The sequence below is a fragment of the Ictalurus furcatus genome, chromosome 16 (assembly GCF_023375685.1).
Source record: "Ictalurus furcatus strain D&B chromosome 16, Billie_1.0, whole genome shotgun sequence".
Taxonomy (NCBI): Eukaryota; Metazoa; Chordata; class Actinopteri; order Siluriformes; family Ictaluridae; genus Ictalurus; species Ictalurus furcatus.
In genome coordinates, this window is record NC_071270.1 from 12,471,687 (window position 1) to 12,487,601 (window position 15,915).

The 15,915-nt window shown below is 42.0% G+C and overlaps 1 protein-coding gene across 3 annotated transcripts; it reads right to left on the minus strand.

The window, feature by feature from the left end:
• Positions 1–742: 742 nt before the first annotated feature.
• dyrk1aa (dual-specificity tyrosine-(Y)-phosphorylation regulated kinase 1A, a) lies at positions 743–15,478 on the minus strand. Of its 3 annotated transcripts, XM_053646120.1 has the most exons (14): positions 15,234–15,478; positions 14,752–14,770; positions 12,764–12,876; positions 12,507–12,576; positions 6,510–6,706; positions 5,924–6,043; positions 5,582–5,770; positions 5,275–5,422; positions 4,590–4,876; positions 4,281–4,427; positions 3,170–3,310; positions 2,589–2,892; positions 1,807–1,928; positions 743–1,395 (listed from the first exon to the last, which is right to left on the minus strand). In XM_053646120.1, exons 4-14 carry the CDS (start codon positions 12,514–12,516, stop codon positions 811–813), a joined length of 2,250 nt encoding a protein of 749 aa, XP_053502095.1. In that variant the 5' UTR covers positions 12,517–12,576; positions 12,764–12,876; positions 14,752–14,770; positions 15,234–15,478; the 3' UTR covers positions 743–810. The 3 variants fall into 3 exon arrangements, with proteins under 3 accessions (XP_053502095.1, XP_053502092.1, XP_053502093.1); XM_053646117.1 differs by lacking the exon at positions 14,752–14,770; XM_053646118.1 differs by lacking the exons at positions 14,752–14,770; positions 15,234–15,478 and adding an exon at positions 14,036–14,745.
• Positions 15,479–15,915: the final 437 nt, after the last annotated feature.

Here is a 15,915-nt window from a genome sequence, read left to right on the forward strand (position 1 = left end):
CACACAGTCCCGGGAGCGAGCCGCAAAACTGCACCCTCTATGGGAGAGACACCCCCATACCCTGCCTTGTAAAGGAGACACTCGCAAGACTGCACCCTCTACACAGCATGCCTGCTCTCTCTAGTGCTGCTGCTCTGCTAAATTCAAATCAGAGAATTGCACATGAAGAAGAACAACATAAAATAAAAACGCAACAAACAAGCCTGTTGAAAAAAGGAAACATAAAAAAAATGGCAGTTGAAAGATAACCGTTGAAGATTTTTTGTTTGTTAGCTTTTAAAACACACTGCATTTCTGGTGAATACAGGCAGAGAAATGTCCATCTCCAAGACCACTGGACCTTCTCCCAGACCGTAAATAGAAACCTAATTTCATGGCTGGCAGGAAGGTGCATATGTTAATACTCAATTCAAACAGAGCTGAGTGAAAAGGAGTAAATGTATGACTATATCATTTTTTAATAATAAAATGAAATTCGGTTGAAAAGAAAAAAAAAACAAACGAAAAAAACAAACGTTCCAAGCCAAAAAAAAAACAAACAAACAAACAAAAAAAAAAAAACACACGGTAACTGACTGAAACAGAGGCCTCCAGCAAGTGAGCAGAGAGGAGTTTTGAACGCACGTGCGGCGTCAGTCGTCATCTCCCTTCTCTTTTACAGCAGCTTTTTAATCTCTATGCACTTTTTCCAAAAAAAAAAAAAAAAAAAAGCTTTTTTTTCCTTTTCTTTTTTTTTTTTTTTTTTAAATAAAAACCACACACACGGGGCAGGGGGTGGGGGGTGGGGGGTGGGGGGTCCTCTCAGTGTAGTCAGGAGCTGGCCACAGAGCTCTGCTGCACGCATACTCCAGCCATGGGCGAGTCCTCACGGTCCAGGCCCTGGCGCAGGCCCATATGAGTCTCGGCTATGTAGCCCGAGTTCGTAGTGAGTGGGTATGCGGCGTGTCCGGCCGTGCCCGTTTCCTGGCGTGGGTTGGAAAAGGCATGCCCGTAGCCTAGGCCCAGTGGCAGCGGGCGACTCTGATAGGCCTGATGGGGGTGGTGATGGTGGTGGTTGCCTGTAGACGACGAGGACGTAGATGAGGACGAGGCCGAGGAAGACAGCGAGGTCATGGACAGGTGGCCATGCGACACCTCCATGGAGTCCTGCGTGGAGGCGCCGCTGTGTGAGGGCGAGTAGATGCGAGGGCGTGGCCGTGCCGGGCCTTGCCCGTGCTGGCCGTGATGAGCATGGGGATGGTGGTGATGGTGATGAGAGCTGTGTGGGTGGAGGGGTTTGGGCTGGTGGGGAGGCAGGTGGAACGTGGTCTCTTGGACTGGATGAGTCTCTCCGGCTGCCTGCTGGAGCCCGTCTCCGCCCACCCAACCAAGGGAGGGCCCAAACGCCTGCCTTGCCTGAAAACACACAGCAAATGAAATAAACTGAAACATCAAGAGAAATTGGTCTAACAGCATGGAAACAGGAGCCTTTATCCTGACATGATAATCAAATAATCATGCACGCTTGTATTAGTCTCTTCATATCTGTTTATACCTGCATATGGGATTTTTAAAGGCTCTGGGTTTTTTGTTTTTTTTTTTTTTTTTTTTTTTAAATGTTTTTTTAATCCAAGATGTTCTGTCATTACAACTTGGCAAAGTGGAACATCTTTACGATTCTTAGACCAGTCCAGTTGCCTTACTGTTACTAAACTCAATATCAAGTCATTCATTGATAGCGATTGATTTTACATCCATAATGAGAGTCTGCATTCGTGACCATGATTACCGAGGCTGAAGAAGAAGCATGTGCTTGTATGTTTGTACCTGAGGGCAGAGGTTGTGGCAGTCCATGCCTACTGCAGTACTGAAATGGCCTCCACTTAGCCGATGCTGATGAGTGGGATCAGAACGGGCACGCCCACTGGTGCTCGTTCCAGAAGAACCTCCTGTAAAGGAATCGAAAACAAACGTGGAATCCACCACAACACTCCTCAGTCTATATCAAATTAGATCATGCATACAAGAGACATAAATGACATGCTGTTGAATGCGGCCTTGACTTTCTTTCGGCTCTAGAAACACCGAGACTGACGAGGCATTAGAGGCAGTCAGAGACACGTGGATCCTGTTCCATGATGTACAGGCTAGACAATATATCCTTTCTAGTTTTGACTCCCTGAAGTCTTCAAACACACTAGAGTGACAAAATGATGGTTAATGTCAGAGTCGGTGTCAAAGAACTAAGATAACGCGCTGACAGTAACAGTATAATACACCGTCAGTAAAAATCAACCGTGAGAGTTGTCATATCAGACAATGACAGCAAAAAGCAACAGTGCTAGATAGAGATACCAAACAGAGGAATCAGACAGACACGACAGTAAAGGCAAAAGCACGAGTCCCTGACAGTAGACAGAATCATATCAAGTACCACGGTCTTTTGTTAGGCTACGCCGAATTTTTTCCCTTGCTCATCTTAACTCCCTGGTCAGAGTGCAGGGGTCAGAGTGTGGGGGTCAGATTAGGCAGTCATACTATAAGCACTGGACATGTTCCTATCCCAGTAAAAGCCCAATCATACAAGTGTGATGTCTGTAGCAGTGTACCTGAGCTGGAGGAGGTGCTGGACGTGGTTCCAGAGGATTGAGACTGCTCCAGTGCTGGGCTTGTGGATACACTGCTGCTGGTGTTGGTGCCCTCATCGGCGGTCTTCTTGAAGAAGCTGTGCTGCAGCGCGTAGTATGGTTGGATGCGGCTCTTCGGGTCATAGTCCAGCATCCGCAAGATCAGGTCCTTGAATTTCAGGTAGTCGGCAACAGCATGGCCCGACTCGCCCGCTCTCCGGCCGCCTGGCCCCCCGGCCTCCACACCCAGAATATTGTGCAGTTTACGTGAGCCTGCCGGCTTATACTACACAAAAAAAAAAAGAAAAAAAAAAATTCAAAATCACAGACACAGTACTCAGCAAAAATAAACCAGGCTTGTGTAATTAGTAAGCACCAGTGATGTCAGGAACAGATCAGAAGTCATTGCAACTATGCATTTTTCATTAGTTTGCAAGTCACTGATGCTACAGAAGTCAAAACTGACGAGCCAGTTAAAGTGATTCATGATAGGGGGTTGTTATCGGTATGCACTTTTTCTTCAAATATGAGGAAATACTCGACAGGAAAAAAAAAACACACACCCTTTTTCCATCTTTGGTCTTCTTTGCGCACCACGTGCTATCAGACATTTTCTCAAAGAACTTCCTTGCTTTTGGTGCCTGGTCCAGTATATGACTGGGAGGGACCCCCAAAACTTCCACTATTTTATTCATTTGGTCCACCTGCCACAAAAAAAAAAAAGAAAAGACACGCCACAGAAATCATATACAAGAATACAGGACAAAATTAGCAAGTCTAGACTTCCATTTCCTGTGACATGAAAAACTACAAAATGACATTTCTCGCTAATAAATGAAAATAATCCTTGAACGCCTAAAGCACATGGCGGGGGACCTCCTGGACAGGGTGTCAACCCATCACAGGGCACAATCACACACCCATTCACACACTATGGACTATAATTTGGAAATGCCAATCAGCCTACAGCGCATGTCTTTAGACTGGGGGAGAAAACCGGTTTACCCGGAGAAGATCCCCGAAGCACGCGGAGAACATGCAAACTCCACGCACACAAGGCGGAGGTGGGAATCGAACCCCCAATCCTGTAGGTGTGAGGTGAACGTGCTAACCCCCAAGCCACCGGTTATATGAAACAACTTTCTTTACAGAACGTATTCAAGAATTGTTTAGTCAAATGCATGTGTAAATTACACTCATGGTGTGCACGGAAACCACAATGAAACGCTTTTAACTGTATTGGTCCAAGGAGGAGCTGGATAGAACTATATAAAAGCGGCTTCAGAGAGACATACGCCCGTGTCTTCTCATCAGTCTTTTAACGATAACGTGTAACTCTTGAAGTTTTAAACAGCTGGCCACAGATTTGTGTGATAAGTGATTAAGTAAATGGGTTATCTGTTCTTTTCTCAGTACAAAGAAATACATCATAATTACTGTTTTATTGCAAACTATATACATGACATATATACATTAGACAGTGATTAGAGTTAAAAAAAAAAAAAAAAACAACAAAAAAAACCAAACACATTGTAATGACAGGAACTTCACTGCTTCACTATGTGAATTACCTCTATGAAACCACACCATTAATGCGAGTATGATATTAAGACATTAGTTTAAATCCCTTCTGCAGTGTCTACAGATCACAGGCACATTCTAAACAAAGTGTACCTCGTTGGCTCCACTGAACAGAGGCTCTCCGGTGTGCATCTCCACCAGAATACAGCCAAGCGACCACATATCTATAGCCAGGTCATACGGCATGCCCAGCAGCACCTCAGGGGAGCGGTAGAAGCGGCTCTGAATATATTGGTATATCTGAGGTTATAGAAAAGGAAAGAAATTAACTTAATCCATTCAAGTTTACTGCTTTAATTCTGATCATTATTAAGCATGTCAGCACTAGACAAATGCAAACTGGTCACAGCATAAATAAATAAATAAGCAAATAAATAAATAAACCATGCGCTGTCCACACACCCGTTGTCCCAGTTGGCAGGAGCTGCCAAAGTCGACGATCTTGATGGCTGATCGCTTGGGGTTGCAGAGCAGGATGTTCTCGGGCTTGAGGTCACAGTGGATGATGCTGAGCTCAGGCGTGGCCAAGAAGAGCAGTGCGGTGCACAACTGCTGCGCGAACTTCCGCGTCAGGTTCAGCGACACCCCACGGAAATTTGTGTTACGAAGCAGGTCATACAGGTTGTAAGACAGCATCTCGAACACCAGACAGAGGTGGTTCCGAAACATGAAGTGCCGCTTTAGGTGAACTAAGGACATGGAGCAGTGGAGGGGGTGTGGACGTCAAAATCATGAGCAGAAATATATTACACAGAAAATATTGCTTCAAACTATTGTTTTGAGCAACTGATTAAATTCTAGATCTGTCCACATTTTTTGTCTGAAGAGTCTCAAACAAACGGACTGTAAATCTATTTCTACTTTTGGTGACCAAGACTTTTTTTTGTGCACTAGCACAAATTCTCACCACAAGCTCTAGATGGCAGCATCAGCCATCAAAAGGATTCGCTAAGCAGGTATTCTTTTGCCAACAATAAAACAGCAGTCAGTGGTTGTATCTAATAATGTAGTGAGTGACAATTTGTCACCTCAGACTGCTTATTCTCAGCACGGTTTAAATGACGCCTTAAATACTGACATTCATTACCTATGTAGTACTTCATCTCTGTATCATGCTTGTTCATGAGCTCCAGGAGCCGTACTTCGATCTGTGCTTGGTTCAGAAAAGCCTTTTTATTCTTTATGATCTTAATGGCAACCCACTCCTGCTCCAAGCGGTCGTAGGCCTTCACAACCTGCCAGCAGGGGGAGACAAATACCAAAGTCAGTGAAAATTAGTTTATGACCATGCAAAATTTGTCTATCCAGTACTGTTGACGAGTGACCGATATTCTTGCTTTCGCACAACAGCAGTCTATCTTGATTCAGGAGAAATCGGCATAAGTCAGACCCACCTGTCCAAAGGAGCCTTTGCCTATTAACGAATCGATTTCATAGCGATCCAACCATTTCTCGCCATTTTTAACAATGTAGTCGAAGTTATCGTCGTCATAACCGTCATTGTAGATTTTCCTCTCCTTCTTATTACTAGAGTCTTCCCCTTGGCCCTGTTGATGCCGCCGCTTCTTTTTTGCATAGTAAACCTGAAGGCAGGAAATACGGATATCAGCAATTAATCCATGTCTAGAGCTTTACAATTCAGTTGTTTATTTAAAATAAAATAACAAACCCACACAACAATAGCTTTAATATATGCCTTTCATAGTCATGTGAGTAGTGTTGGGGAGTGCCCTCACCTCATTGATGTGTTTGTAAGTTTTGATCAATTCGATGGAGAGCTTTCTCAAGGGGGCTGTGGCCGGATCCCGAAAGCACTGGGGGATCCGCCTTTGTAACATCACCACATCAGCGGTCACCTGCTCGAACACATACGCACGAAGACAGATACACTTATCATACCATCACTGCATGCGTTGAAAGAAGTAGGTTGAAAAACAGCACAAAAATATGACAACTTGTAAACTACACTTAACACTGTTAAATATTTGTTGGATATGACACTTAAAATATTTGTTGGATTGGGCTTTTTAGTTTCATTTATAACACTGGAAGCACCTGCCATACATAAATGTAAACTTTTAACGTTACCTACTATTCAGGAAAGAGAAAACACCACAATTAATGGATGGATAAGGGAGGTTTGGCAGTAGAACGGATTAACTGTGGGTGTGTGAACATTTTAGGGGAGCGCTATCCTACAGTGGTGTGAACGTGGATCGTAATAAGCTGTGTATAAATACAGTAACATAGAATCATGTATAATGGATGGGTGAGAGAACATCAGAGCAGTAGAGGCCTCATGTACGTGGTGTGTCCGTGTACCTGGGTGGTGTTGAGCTGCGGTGCCTGTGGGCCGTAGGGCAGCACGGGGGCCGGCGCTTCAGCGCTCGCCTGGTGGCCGTCACTGAATGGCAGGTGAGAATGGGGCGTCTGCGCAGCCATCTGCACATCTGCCGCATTGAACGAAAACGAGGGAGCAAGCCGGACAGACGAGGGTTTGCATGCTGAGGTCTCTCCTCCTGTAATCATACACGTACACACACACACACACACACACACACATTACAGAATCAGGATAATGGAAACAAGAGGTCAAGTCAGTACAATGATAAGCATTAACAACATTATTACATTACTGAAACACACTTTCAGATACCACCAGCATTGTATTAATCACATAGGCATACAATGTCTCAAGAACAACAGGGGAAAATTGATGTAACTGTTTATCCCCTCTGTTTATTAAGTTTAAGAGACCACCCGAGTCTTATGCCTTAAGTACAACCAGAGTCCTATGAAAGTTTCATGACATGTATCACCGTAGGCATCCATAAACCAGATCGCTATACCAACATACCTGTACAGGTTTATGGTGACCCAAACAAAAGATATAAAGCCCAGTTAGTGCCCTCTACAGGTAAAATGATAAGTAGGTACAGGGCTGGTATCGTCATCTCTCGTAACTCCTCACTTTAACAGACCAAAGGCACGCTACATCACAACATAATTGAACAAGTTATGTGCCAAATGCCAGGAAGGTCTAATATGTTCTTTCGCGAGAAGAGTCTGCCTCCGTAACTACAGATCAGGTTACAGCACATCCAAAAAAGCACAGACCTAAAACAGGAGCATGCGATCATGCTTTTGTCACAAGAATACGCCCAGCATTTGCTTCAGTCCCTCAGAAGCGGATCTGCTGCACATTTTTATTTACTTTTGCATTCATAATCATTTATGTTTGATACCATAAACCATAATAAATCAGTTTAGTGGAAAAATAAGATCCAATAAAATAAATTAAATAAAATATACGTACTATTTATTCGCACATAATTACTCCATGGTTTGAATAATTAATAATACATTTCCTGTTTCAACGTTTGTAGTTATATTCTAAATTGTAAAAATGTTTTCTATTCATTATTCTAGTTTATTCTCCATTCTATTATATTTTTATTCTCTTTTATATATCAAAGTGGACAAAAAAAAGCATTTCGTACTATGCATGTCATATAACGTATGGTTATGTATGTGACAAACAAACTTGATTTGTTTACATTTATTATATGTAAATGTAAAAGTTCAACAAAGTGTGCATGAGTTAACTGATGACTTTCGAATAAATCAGCAGTCACCAACCCTCTTCCTTGAGATCTACCTTCCTGTAAACACAAACAGTTTTAGTTGATCAAGAACTAGGGCTGTGACGGTGGCAGCTTTTCACCATTGTGGTGGTTAACGATCAAACCACCATGGTGAGCGGTGGGGGGTTAGATTTAAATAAATAAACCAAAATCTAAAAAAATTAAATGAGGCTCAGATATCTACTTCGTAACAAAACATGCACTTCAGTCAGTGAAACAACTCAATACAGCCATGTTGTTGCAATGAGAAACAACCTGGGGGCGCTGTGGGATATGGTATTGTGATTGAACCAAGGGGAGAGGAGAAGAAGTGGATAATAAAGAGATGGGCTGCATCTGAAATCGCGTACTACGCTACTACACAGTAGGCGAAAAGCAGTACACCAGAGGGCTAGTATGCCCGAAGTCTCAGTAGGTGAGAAACACCCGGATGGCGTACTGCTTCCAGTGAGATTTTTGAAGTATGCAACCGGTGAACACAAAGCGAGTCAAAAATTCCCATAATGCAACAGGACTGGTGCAGACGAGGTCAAAAAAATAAATAAAAAATGGTGGAAGACAGCGCGTCGGCTCTTTTTAAGTATTAAATCTTGGTTAAACAATACCCGAATAAATTGTTAACTAGTTGAAGGTTTAAACAAGAAAACTGTTGTCATAGCATTTGAAACCTTTTTTGAGATCTCCATCATACCTTAGCCAGCCAAGCTAACGGTAACGAATTTACCTCAGCCTGTTAACCCCGCTCACATTACATCACTAATTCAGTTCACTTTCCTGATGTGCATTTTGAAGTTAGTGTGGTTGCTTAATCTTAATCTGGTGGTCCCTTGAAAATGTGTGTGTTTATGATGACCTTGAAGGTCACATGACCACTAACATGGCGGATATAGTATGCCCGGGATTGTATTCATACTACACACATGTACTGATTAACAAGTACTGTTCAACGGCCGTGAAGTAGGTACTGCATCGAATGCAATATGTACGGTCACAGTATGCAATTTTGGACGCAGCTATAGAGTGAAACCACAAGCCTATAAAAAACTTTGAAAGAAATACCCGTAGGACAGAAACCTAAATAATATGTTAAAAATCTATTAAATAAAAGTTTAAAAACACGGCCGGGTGACATGCCTGGAGACGGCTCCTGAGATCTGTAGGCTAGCGTTCGCCATTTAACACTTATTGCCCCCCCCCACACACAAAACAGACATATGCCTTCATCCAAATTTATTGGTTAACCTCTCTCATTAAGCACGAATCCAAAATGTTCCCAGATCGCCGATGTAACATTTGGGTTCCCGACAAGATCCATCACAGCGGCAGAACCCGAAGTGAAATCGTAGAATTCACCTGACTGGATTTTGCCGCGCTCAAACAAACCCGTGCCAAACAGACGACACTATATAAGGCATTTGATTATGATTACATAATTTGTGTATAACATAAAATCTCCCGCTATATGTTAGGCTGTAAATACAAATTAATATTGCAACTGTTATTATTATTACACTTGTATACAAAACGTTGTACTTTGTACTCGTCATAGAGCTCACCCAAGCAGAAACATTAACGTGGCGTGTGATGTGACACCACCGCAGGTGGCACTCGGTGCGGTCGTCATGGCCACCGTCACAGCCCTATCAAGACCTTCTTAAGGCAATGATTAGATGGGCACGATTATGTTTGGCGCTAAAGTCTTCAGGAAGGTAGATCTCCAGGAACAGGGTTGATGACCACTGCCATAAATGGAACACAATCATGTCTAAGTCTTTCCAGACATTTTCTGTGTGTATTTGGGGCATTTCACGATACTTGAAGACATCTCCACAATACACATATCAGCATATATATTTACATTTACTAACAAACTGCCAGCAAAACAATGTTGCTTTTTTTAATCCCATGAAGAACCGAGTTCGATATTATTTATTTAATGTCAACATGATGGCAAAATAATAAACAAAATGAAATCTACAATTTAAAAAAAAACAAAAAACAAACAAACAACCTTTTACATGTTCAATTCAACCGATATTAACCTTAAATCAGCTGCATCCAATCAGAATGTGTAATTCTAATTAAAAATGCTTAAAAACTTATATGCACATATGTTTTATAAGTTATGATACCACCAATATCTCAGAAAACTTGATCTCAGTCCACTTCAGGGACAATCATTTATTAGACAAAAATTCCACAAGTATCGACACACACACCAGAGTGAAATTACAAATGGTCACAAAATAAAAAAAAGAGACCACACAGAGGTATTGTGGAAGACAAAAGCTTGCACGCATTTGGAAAAACAAAAACGTGACGTGCAGTTTGGCAAACTTTTCTTTTAGCTCATGAACTATAACCAAAGTATGGTTTTTTTTTTTTACTTAAGTAACTTAGTATATGACTGTATTTCCCTCAGAAACAATTGGTGAGAGTTACACGCATAGGATTCTAGAAAATAAACAAAAGGCTTTAACTTGTCAGTGAAAAGAACGAAAAGAAGACCTCTACGGATCAAATTTCAGACTTTTAAATACTATTTCAATCCTCTCACATTCCCCCGCCCCCAAAAATAATTTACTATACTCCTCAGTGACCCAACATTACCGGGATAAGGCTTTTATAAACATGTAGCCTAGGCTGAATGTAAATCAAGAAACAACATGGGATGCTTGCTTACACAAGACCAATACAGGATTGCACATTGACATGTTCAGCATATAAAAGTTCATCTTCAGAATGTGTGTATAATTTTGTATCCCCGTGGTAAGAATATTCGAGGCAGACAGTACGGTCCACATGAACATCATAAACAGTAACTTCTACAAGAGAAATCTCACACTCTCAGCCGCACACTCTTTTGCCAGGTGCCATTGTATAACATGAGGGAGAGAACAAGCGCAACTGGAGCGATGCAAAGTGTGTGTGTGTGTGTGTGTGTGTGTGTGTGTGTGTGTGTATGACTCAGCTGGTTCTCCATCACTCTCCAAACCGAAGAGCTCAACAACAGTACCACAGGATCTATACTTGGAACACACGAGAACACACACACACATATACACACACACACACACACACACACACACAATCCTTCCAGTGGTGTTACAGAACTACACTTCCCATCTCACCAACACACACACACACACACACACACGCCCATAGCTCAAACCATCCTCCAGCATCCCTACAGTATTACATTATTGAAGCACACTATATCAGACAAATGAGATGGCGTGGCCAGGCACACGTACACGTTAACAGCCTGTCACCTACCATTCAGAGGTGACATTTGTTCAGCTTCTTTATTAAACCTTACAACATACATGTTTTTCCTGAACTGAACAATGTTTAGTAGAAGAACGCCACGAAATGAGCTGTGCGTGCGCCTGCATTTCAGCTGAGTGCACGGGGACTCTGCGAGGAATCACGCAAAGCAAACAATGAAACACAAACCGAGAACTTCACCGAGACTGCCTGTTGTCGGTCTGAAGCGATCTGATCTCGCCTGCTTGATTTAACATAGCCGCACACACTGGTGTACATTGTCAAGAGCGGCATTTTGAAACATTGAACATGTCTGCAGTGAAAGGGAATTGTGCAGATCATTAAGTCCTCATTTATCACCGTCTCTCACCAGGCAGTCACAATGCACCAGAAGCACACTGGCAACCGGCGCCTCTCAACCCCCAGCAACAGTGCCTCATTAGCATAGCCTACCACCAGGAAGACAGCGCGCCATTGGCTGCCGCGCAGGAGTGGGAGCCAATCGGGAAAGCGTATGCAAATAACCCACTTTTGTTGCTAGGGCAAAGCGCCGGCACACGAACCAATAGGAAAACGGGTAACAGGCATGAAATTGCATTGCACTTTGACACATTTCCCAGCACAGTTTAACACAGTATTTGCTGACAGAAAAGCTCACGGGTTAGGAACCCGGAATCAGTTTCTCCGAGAAAGGAACTCGGGATAGCTGACCCTGGAGACAGGAGCAGAAAATGTGCGGCAGCTGCCAGGAGGGAGCATGGCCTATATTTTTAAACATTTATAGTTGAGGAGTGTGTTTGCCCTAAATAGAGAACTTCATGTAAAGCTGATTTATTCTTCTGGTAGACGATGACAAATAAGTAATACTCGCAGTTATATCACTAAAATCAAAAGAGACATTTCTGGTCTGATGGGCTGGATGTTCTCCAGGAGATTTTTAAATAGCGCTCAGGAAGTCCAGCATGGCTAAGGCTGCATCTCTGAATGCCTCCACAGCAAACATCATAGCACACTGAGTGGCACAGATTCATCTGAACACAAGAAACCTGGCATCATGTTCCTAACAACTCTCCCAAGCACCAACACACACACTTACAATAAAAGGCTGGCAAATACATGCTCAGATTTGGGCGTACAAAAGAAATCTCTTTTCTAGACTCAATATAAACCCCTGAGGATCCCGGTGTGATTACACAGATCACAATCACGCGTGGATCCGATCCCGTTCTACAGACACAAACTTTACTTCATCCGAGAGGCCGTGAAGACCTTTCGCTATGTTTCTGCTGCACGTTCCTCAGTGTCTGATAACAAAGGCGAGGCAAATATGCACAGATGCTCTAACAAACCCATCCCGATATTAACAACAGAGATGCCTCGAAACAGACCAAAAGGAAGAACGGCTAACCTGTATGCATCGTCCTCTGGCAAATCTCATATCATCCTGGCAGAGGAGTCCATCTGCGAACCACAGTACACTATAACAGAGAAATAAATAGAGAAAATTAGTCATCGTAATATCTCCGGCTTTTTCACAGCAGCATACGAAAGGCCCAAAACATCGTTTCCTATTAAAGATGGGAGTTTCAAGACTTACTTCAGCGAAATTTTAAAAGAAAACAAAAATAATAATAATTTTTAAAAAAAGAGACAAATCCAGGTTACCTGAACCAACTTTGAAGTTGTACGTATGGGAGAAAAGCCCTGGTGCCTCAGCAGGGTCTTTCAACGGTCGACGTTCGGATTTCTCTTCAACTTGCACGATCATTGGTGTGGATCTGCAAGGAATATGAACGGGTTTATTAAACCAGCTCACATATATTACTAGCAGTACTAAGGAATGTTTTCGTAGCAGTTAGAAAAAAGATGCGCATTCATGGAACTGGAAAATTTTATTTAATTTTTTTAAAAGCATGCCAGACTGCATGTGCACTACAAATCTAACTTTCTGCACAGCAAACCTGAGTTAGTTAGGGAAGACTTGTGTTATGCAACGCATAGAAGCATTATGCAATAGACATTAACCCTATATTTATTCCTCCTGGGATATAATGTCTTACACTGGACATTCACTATTTTAAGGCTTGCTATGCAAAGCAACTGTTAGCTATACACTTAGCGGACAAAACTTCACATGTATTGGGGAGTTTTTTGTTTTGTTTTTTTTAAATAAAGGAATATCTGTGAGCACTTGATAAACACATCAGCATCTCAGAAGTGTTCAAGAATAGATCAAGTGTAGACTATAATACCGAGATGATGAAGGATCAGTAATGCAATGACTCTCTGACACTGATCGTTTACTTTGATGTATGCATTGATCCAGATGTAAACAAAAACACAAGGGATCTAACAAGGACAACATTAAGTCCTTAAAGACTCTTTATGCAACATTTATCAAGTACTAACATTATTATTATTATAATTATCAATCAGCAGTCATCTTAACTGAACCAAAGCACAATTTAAATGGACTACCAGCTGCACTGAAATGATCAGTTAGCCAAGCAACGGCGTTTACTCCAGAAACATCGCATCATTCACATAGTTAACACTCCTTAACAGTTAATACACATGTTAATATATATTTTATATATACATATATACACAAACACATATACATATATATATATATATATATATATATATATATATATATATATACATATACACATACATACACGCACACATATATACATACATACATACATACCTACATATACACACACACACACACACACACACATACATACACGAGCAGCGCTCAAAATACCCCGAGGTTTGGACAGCACAGAATGGGCAAGGTTGTTAACGCTAGCCTGCAAACTCTAAACTCCCGTTAACTTTGACACGTTACAATCCATTATTTCACTGCGTTCATATCTTCTCCAGCTAGGCCACAATAAGAGGAGACGATTTGCTGAAAAGATTACTGACCTGGTTCGTGTTTGTGGCTGTAAATGTATGAGTGCGCCAGTCTACCGTGAGTGCACTGTGTCCAGGAAAGCTGTCACACAGGTAGCATGACTAGCTCCGGCTAAAAAAAAAAAAAAGAAAAAAAAAAGGAAAGAAAAAAAACCCCGCTTCAGCTAGTGCGCTAGCTAACTAACTTAGCCAGGTTGCTAAATGCCGCGCTCAAAAGGCTAACGCGAATAAAGACCGACATGTTCACCCTCAGCCAGGACGAACCTCTGTTATTATTCCTCCATTTCACTCGGTCGGTCAGTGAAACAAAGTCAAACTGTATGACCTGCTAAAATGTTCAAATTAGCTGGCTATTTTGAGAGCGTGCTAACGTTAGCGAGCTAATGAAATGTTACCAACACCTCGGCCTGCGATTTAAAATAATAAGAACAAGAATAAAATTTTAATAAAATATATATTAACAACCCAGACCATTCCAGCTGTATTTATATAAACGTGTACAACGTATCTCCTACTCGTGTTGCGCTAAATTGCAATTTCGAAAGAAGCTCTCGCAATCCCAAGAAACAAAAACAGATCGAAGAGTTATATTGATCCGCCCGCTAGCGAAATCTTAGCAAAAACCATTAGCTCTCTCTGCTTCTCCTCAATGTATCGGAATCACTGAGCTACTACCACAAGCCTGCTAACATCCTTTAGCTCCTCATCACTCATGCAGCACAACTTACCTTGTTGCTACGTGTCCCTCTGTGGATGAGAGAAAAAATGTATATATATGTATATATATATATATATATATATATATATATATATTTATATATCCTTATACGTTTAAAATACGATCCCACGCGAAGAATCCGATCTCTTCGTTTACAATCCTGTATGTTAATTGTTCGATGAAGCTTCAACCCTGAGTCGTCTGACTTTGTGTCAACTCCTTTCCAAATCAACAGCGCCTCTCCGTCAACACAAACTTATCCGATCAGAAATACAGCTACATTTTGACCCTCGTCGAGAAGGCATTGGCTGTCAGTGACGCGCGTCGCGTAATAACGTTACAAGACACACGGATTCAAAACTCGTCATGACCGAAAATACCATATTAACCGACGGCGAGCTAGCTGCGTCTCTTGGGGGAGAGCTCCTCATCATCATCCAGCTACTTCTTCCTTTTTTGTGTAAATTTTACAAAATGGCGCGCGTTCCAAACCTGCGCAGCGGACCGGCCCGGCGGACCTCAGACATGACCAACCGCTTTCAGCCGCTCGAACCGAACTACAGTCCTTTTACTTCATTTCCGAATCAAACGCCGCGTGGATCCGCTCGATTTTCAAACGGATCGATCTCCATTCGAGTCGATTAAATCTCCACAACGGCAACCAGACCGCGAATGTTTCACGGAAGAAAAAGTAAGGAACAAAATGGAAGCCGAGTAGAACGTTACCATGACGACTGTCAATCAAGCCGCGAAGTTCCCGGATGACCTCATGACGTCGACACGTTCCTGGAGTTGCCGTAGAAACTGCCAATCAATTTTACATTGACGAAGGGCGTGGCTAAATTTTAAGAACACATACGTTCAGTGGGCTTTTTAAGGCACGCATTAGTTTATAACATCGTATCGTCTTATAAAACGAGCGGCTGCTCTGATAAATACGTGGTGTAAGCATGATGTATATCTGCATGGATTATGACAAAACACTATTATAATATCCTAATAAATATCATTTAAAACTTTCCAACTCTGAGTATGAGCTTAAGTAGAAACCAAGAGAGAAATCGGTTTAATCATACTGTCCAACCAGGCAGACAGTGTGTTTACTCTTACAGATTAATTTAATCAGAAAGTGTCGCATGGAAATCCTAACTTCATTTTTCTTCTGAACAGCTGA

Bases quoted from the DNA above. Each gene is read 5' to 3' on its own strand.
- dyrk1aa (XM_053646117.1), bottom strand. The intron at 5,771-5,923 runs GTGAGGGCACTC...TCCTGCCTTCAG, and splicing joins CTTACAAACACATCAATGAG to GTTTACTATGCAAAAAAGAA. The intron at 4,428-4,589 runs GTGTGTGGACAG...CTATAACCTCAG, and splicing joins CCTGCCAACTGGGACAACGG to ATATACCAATATATTCAGAG.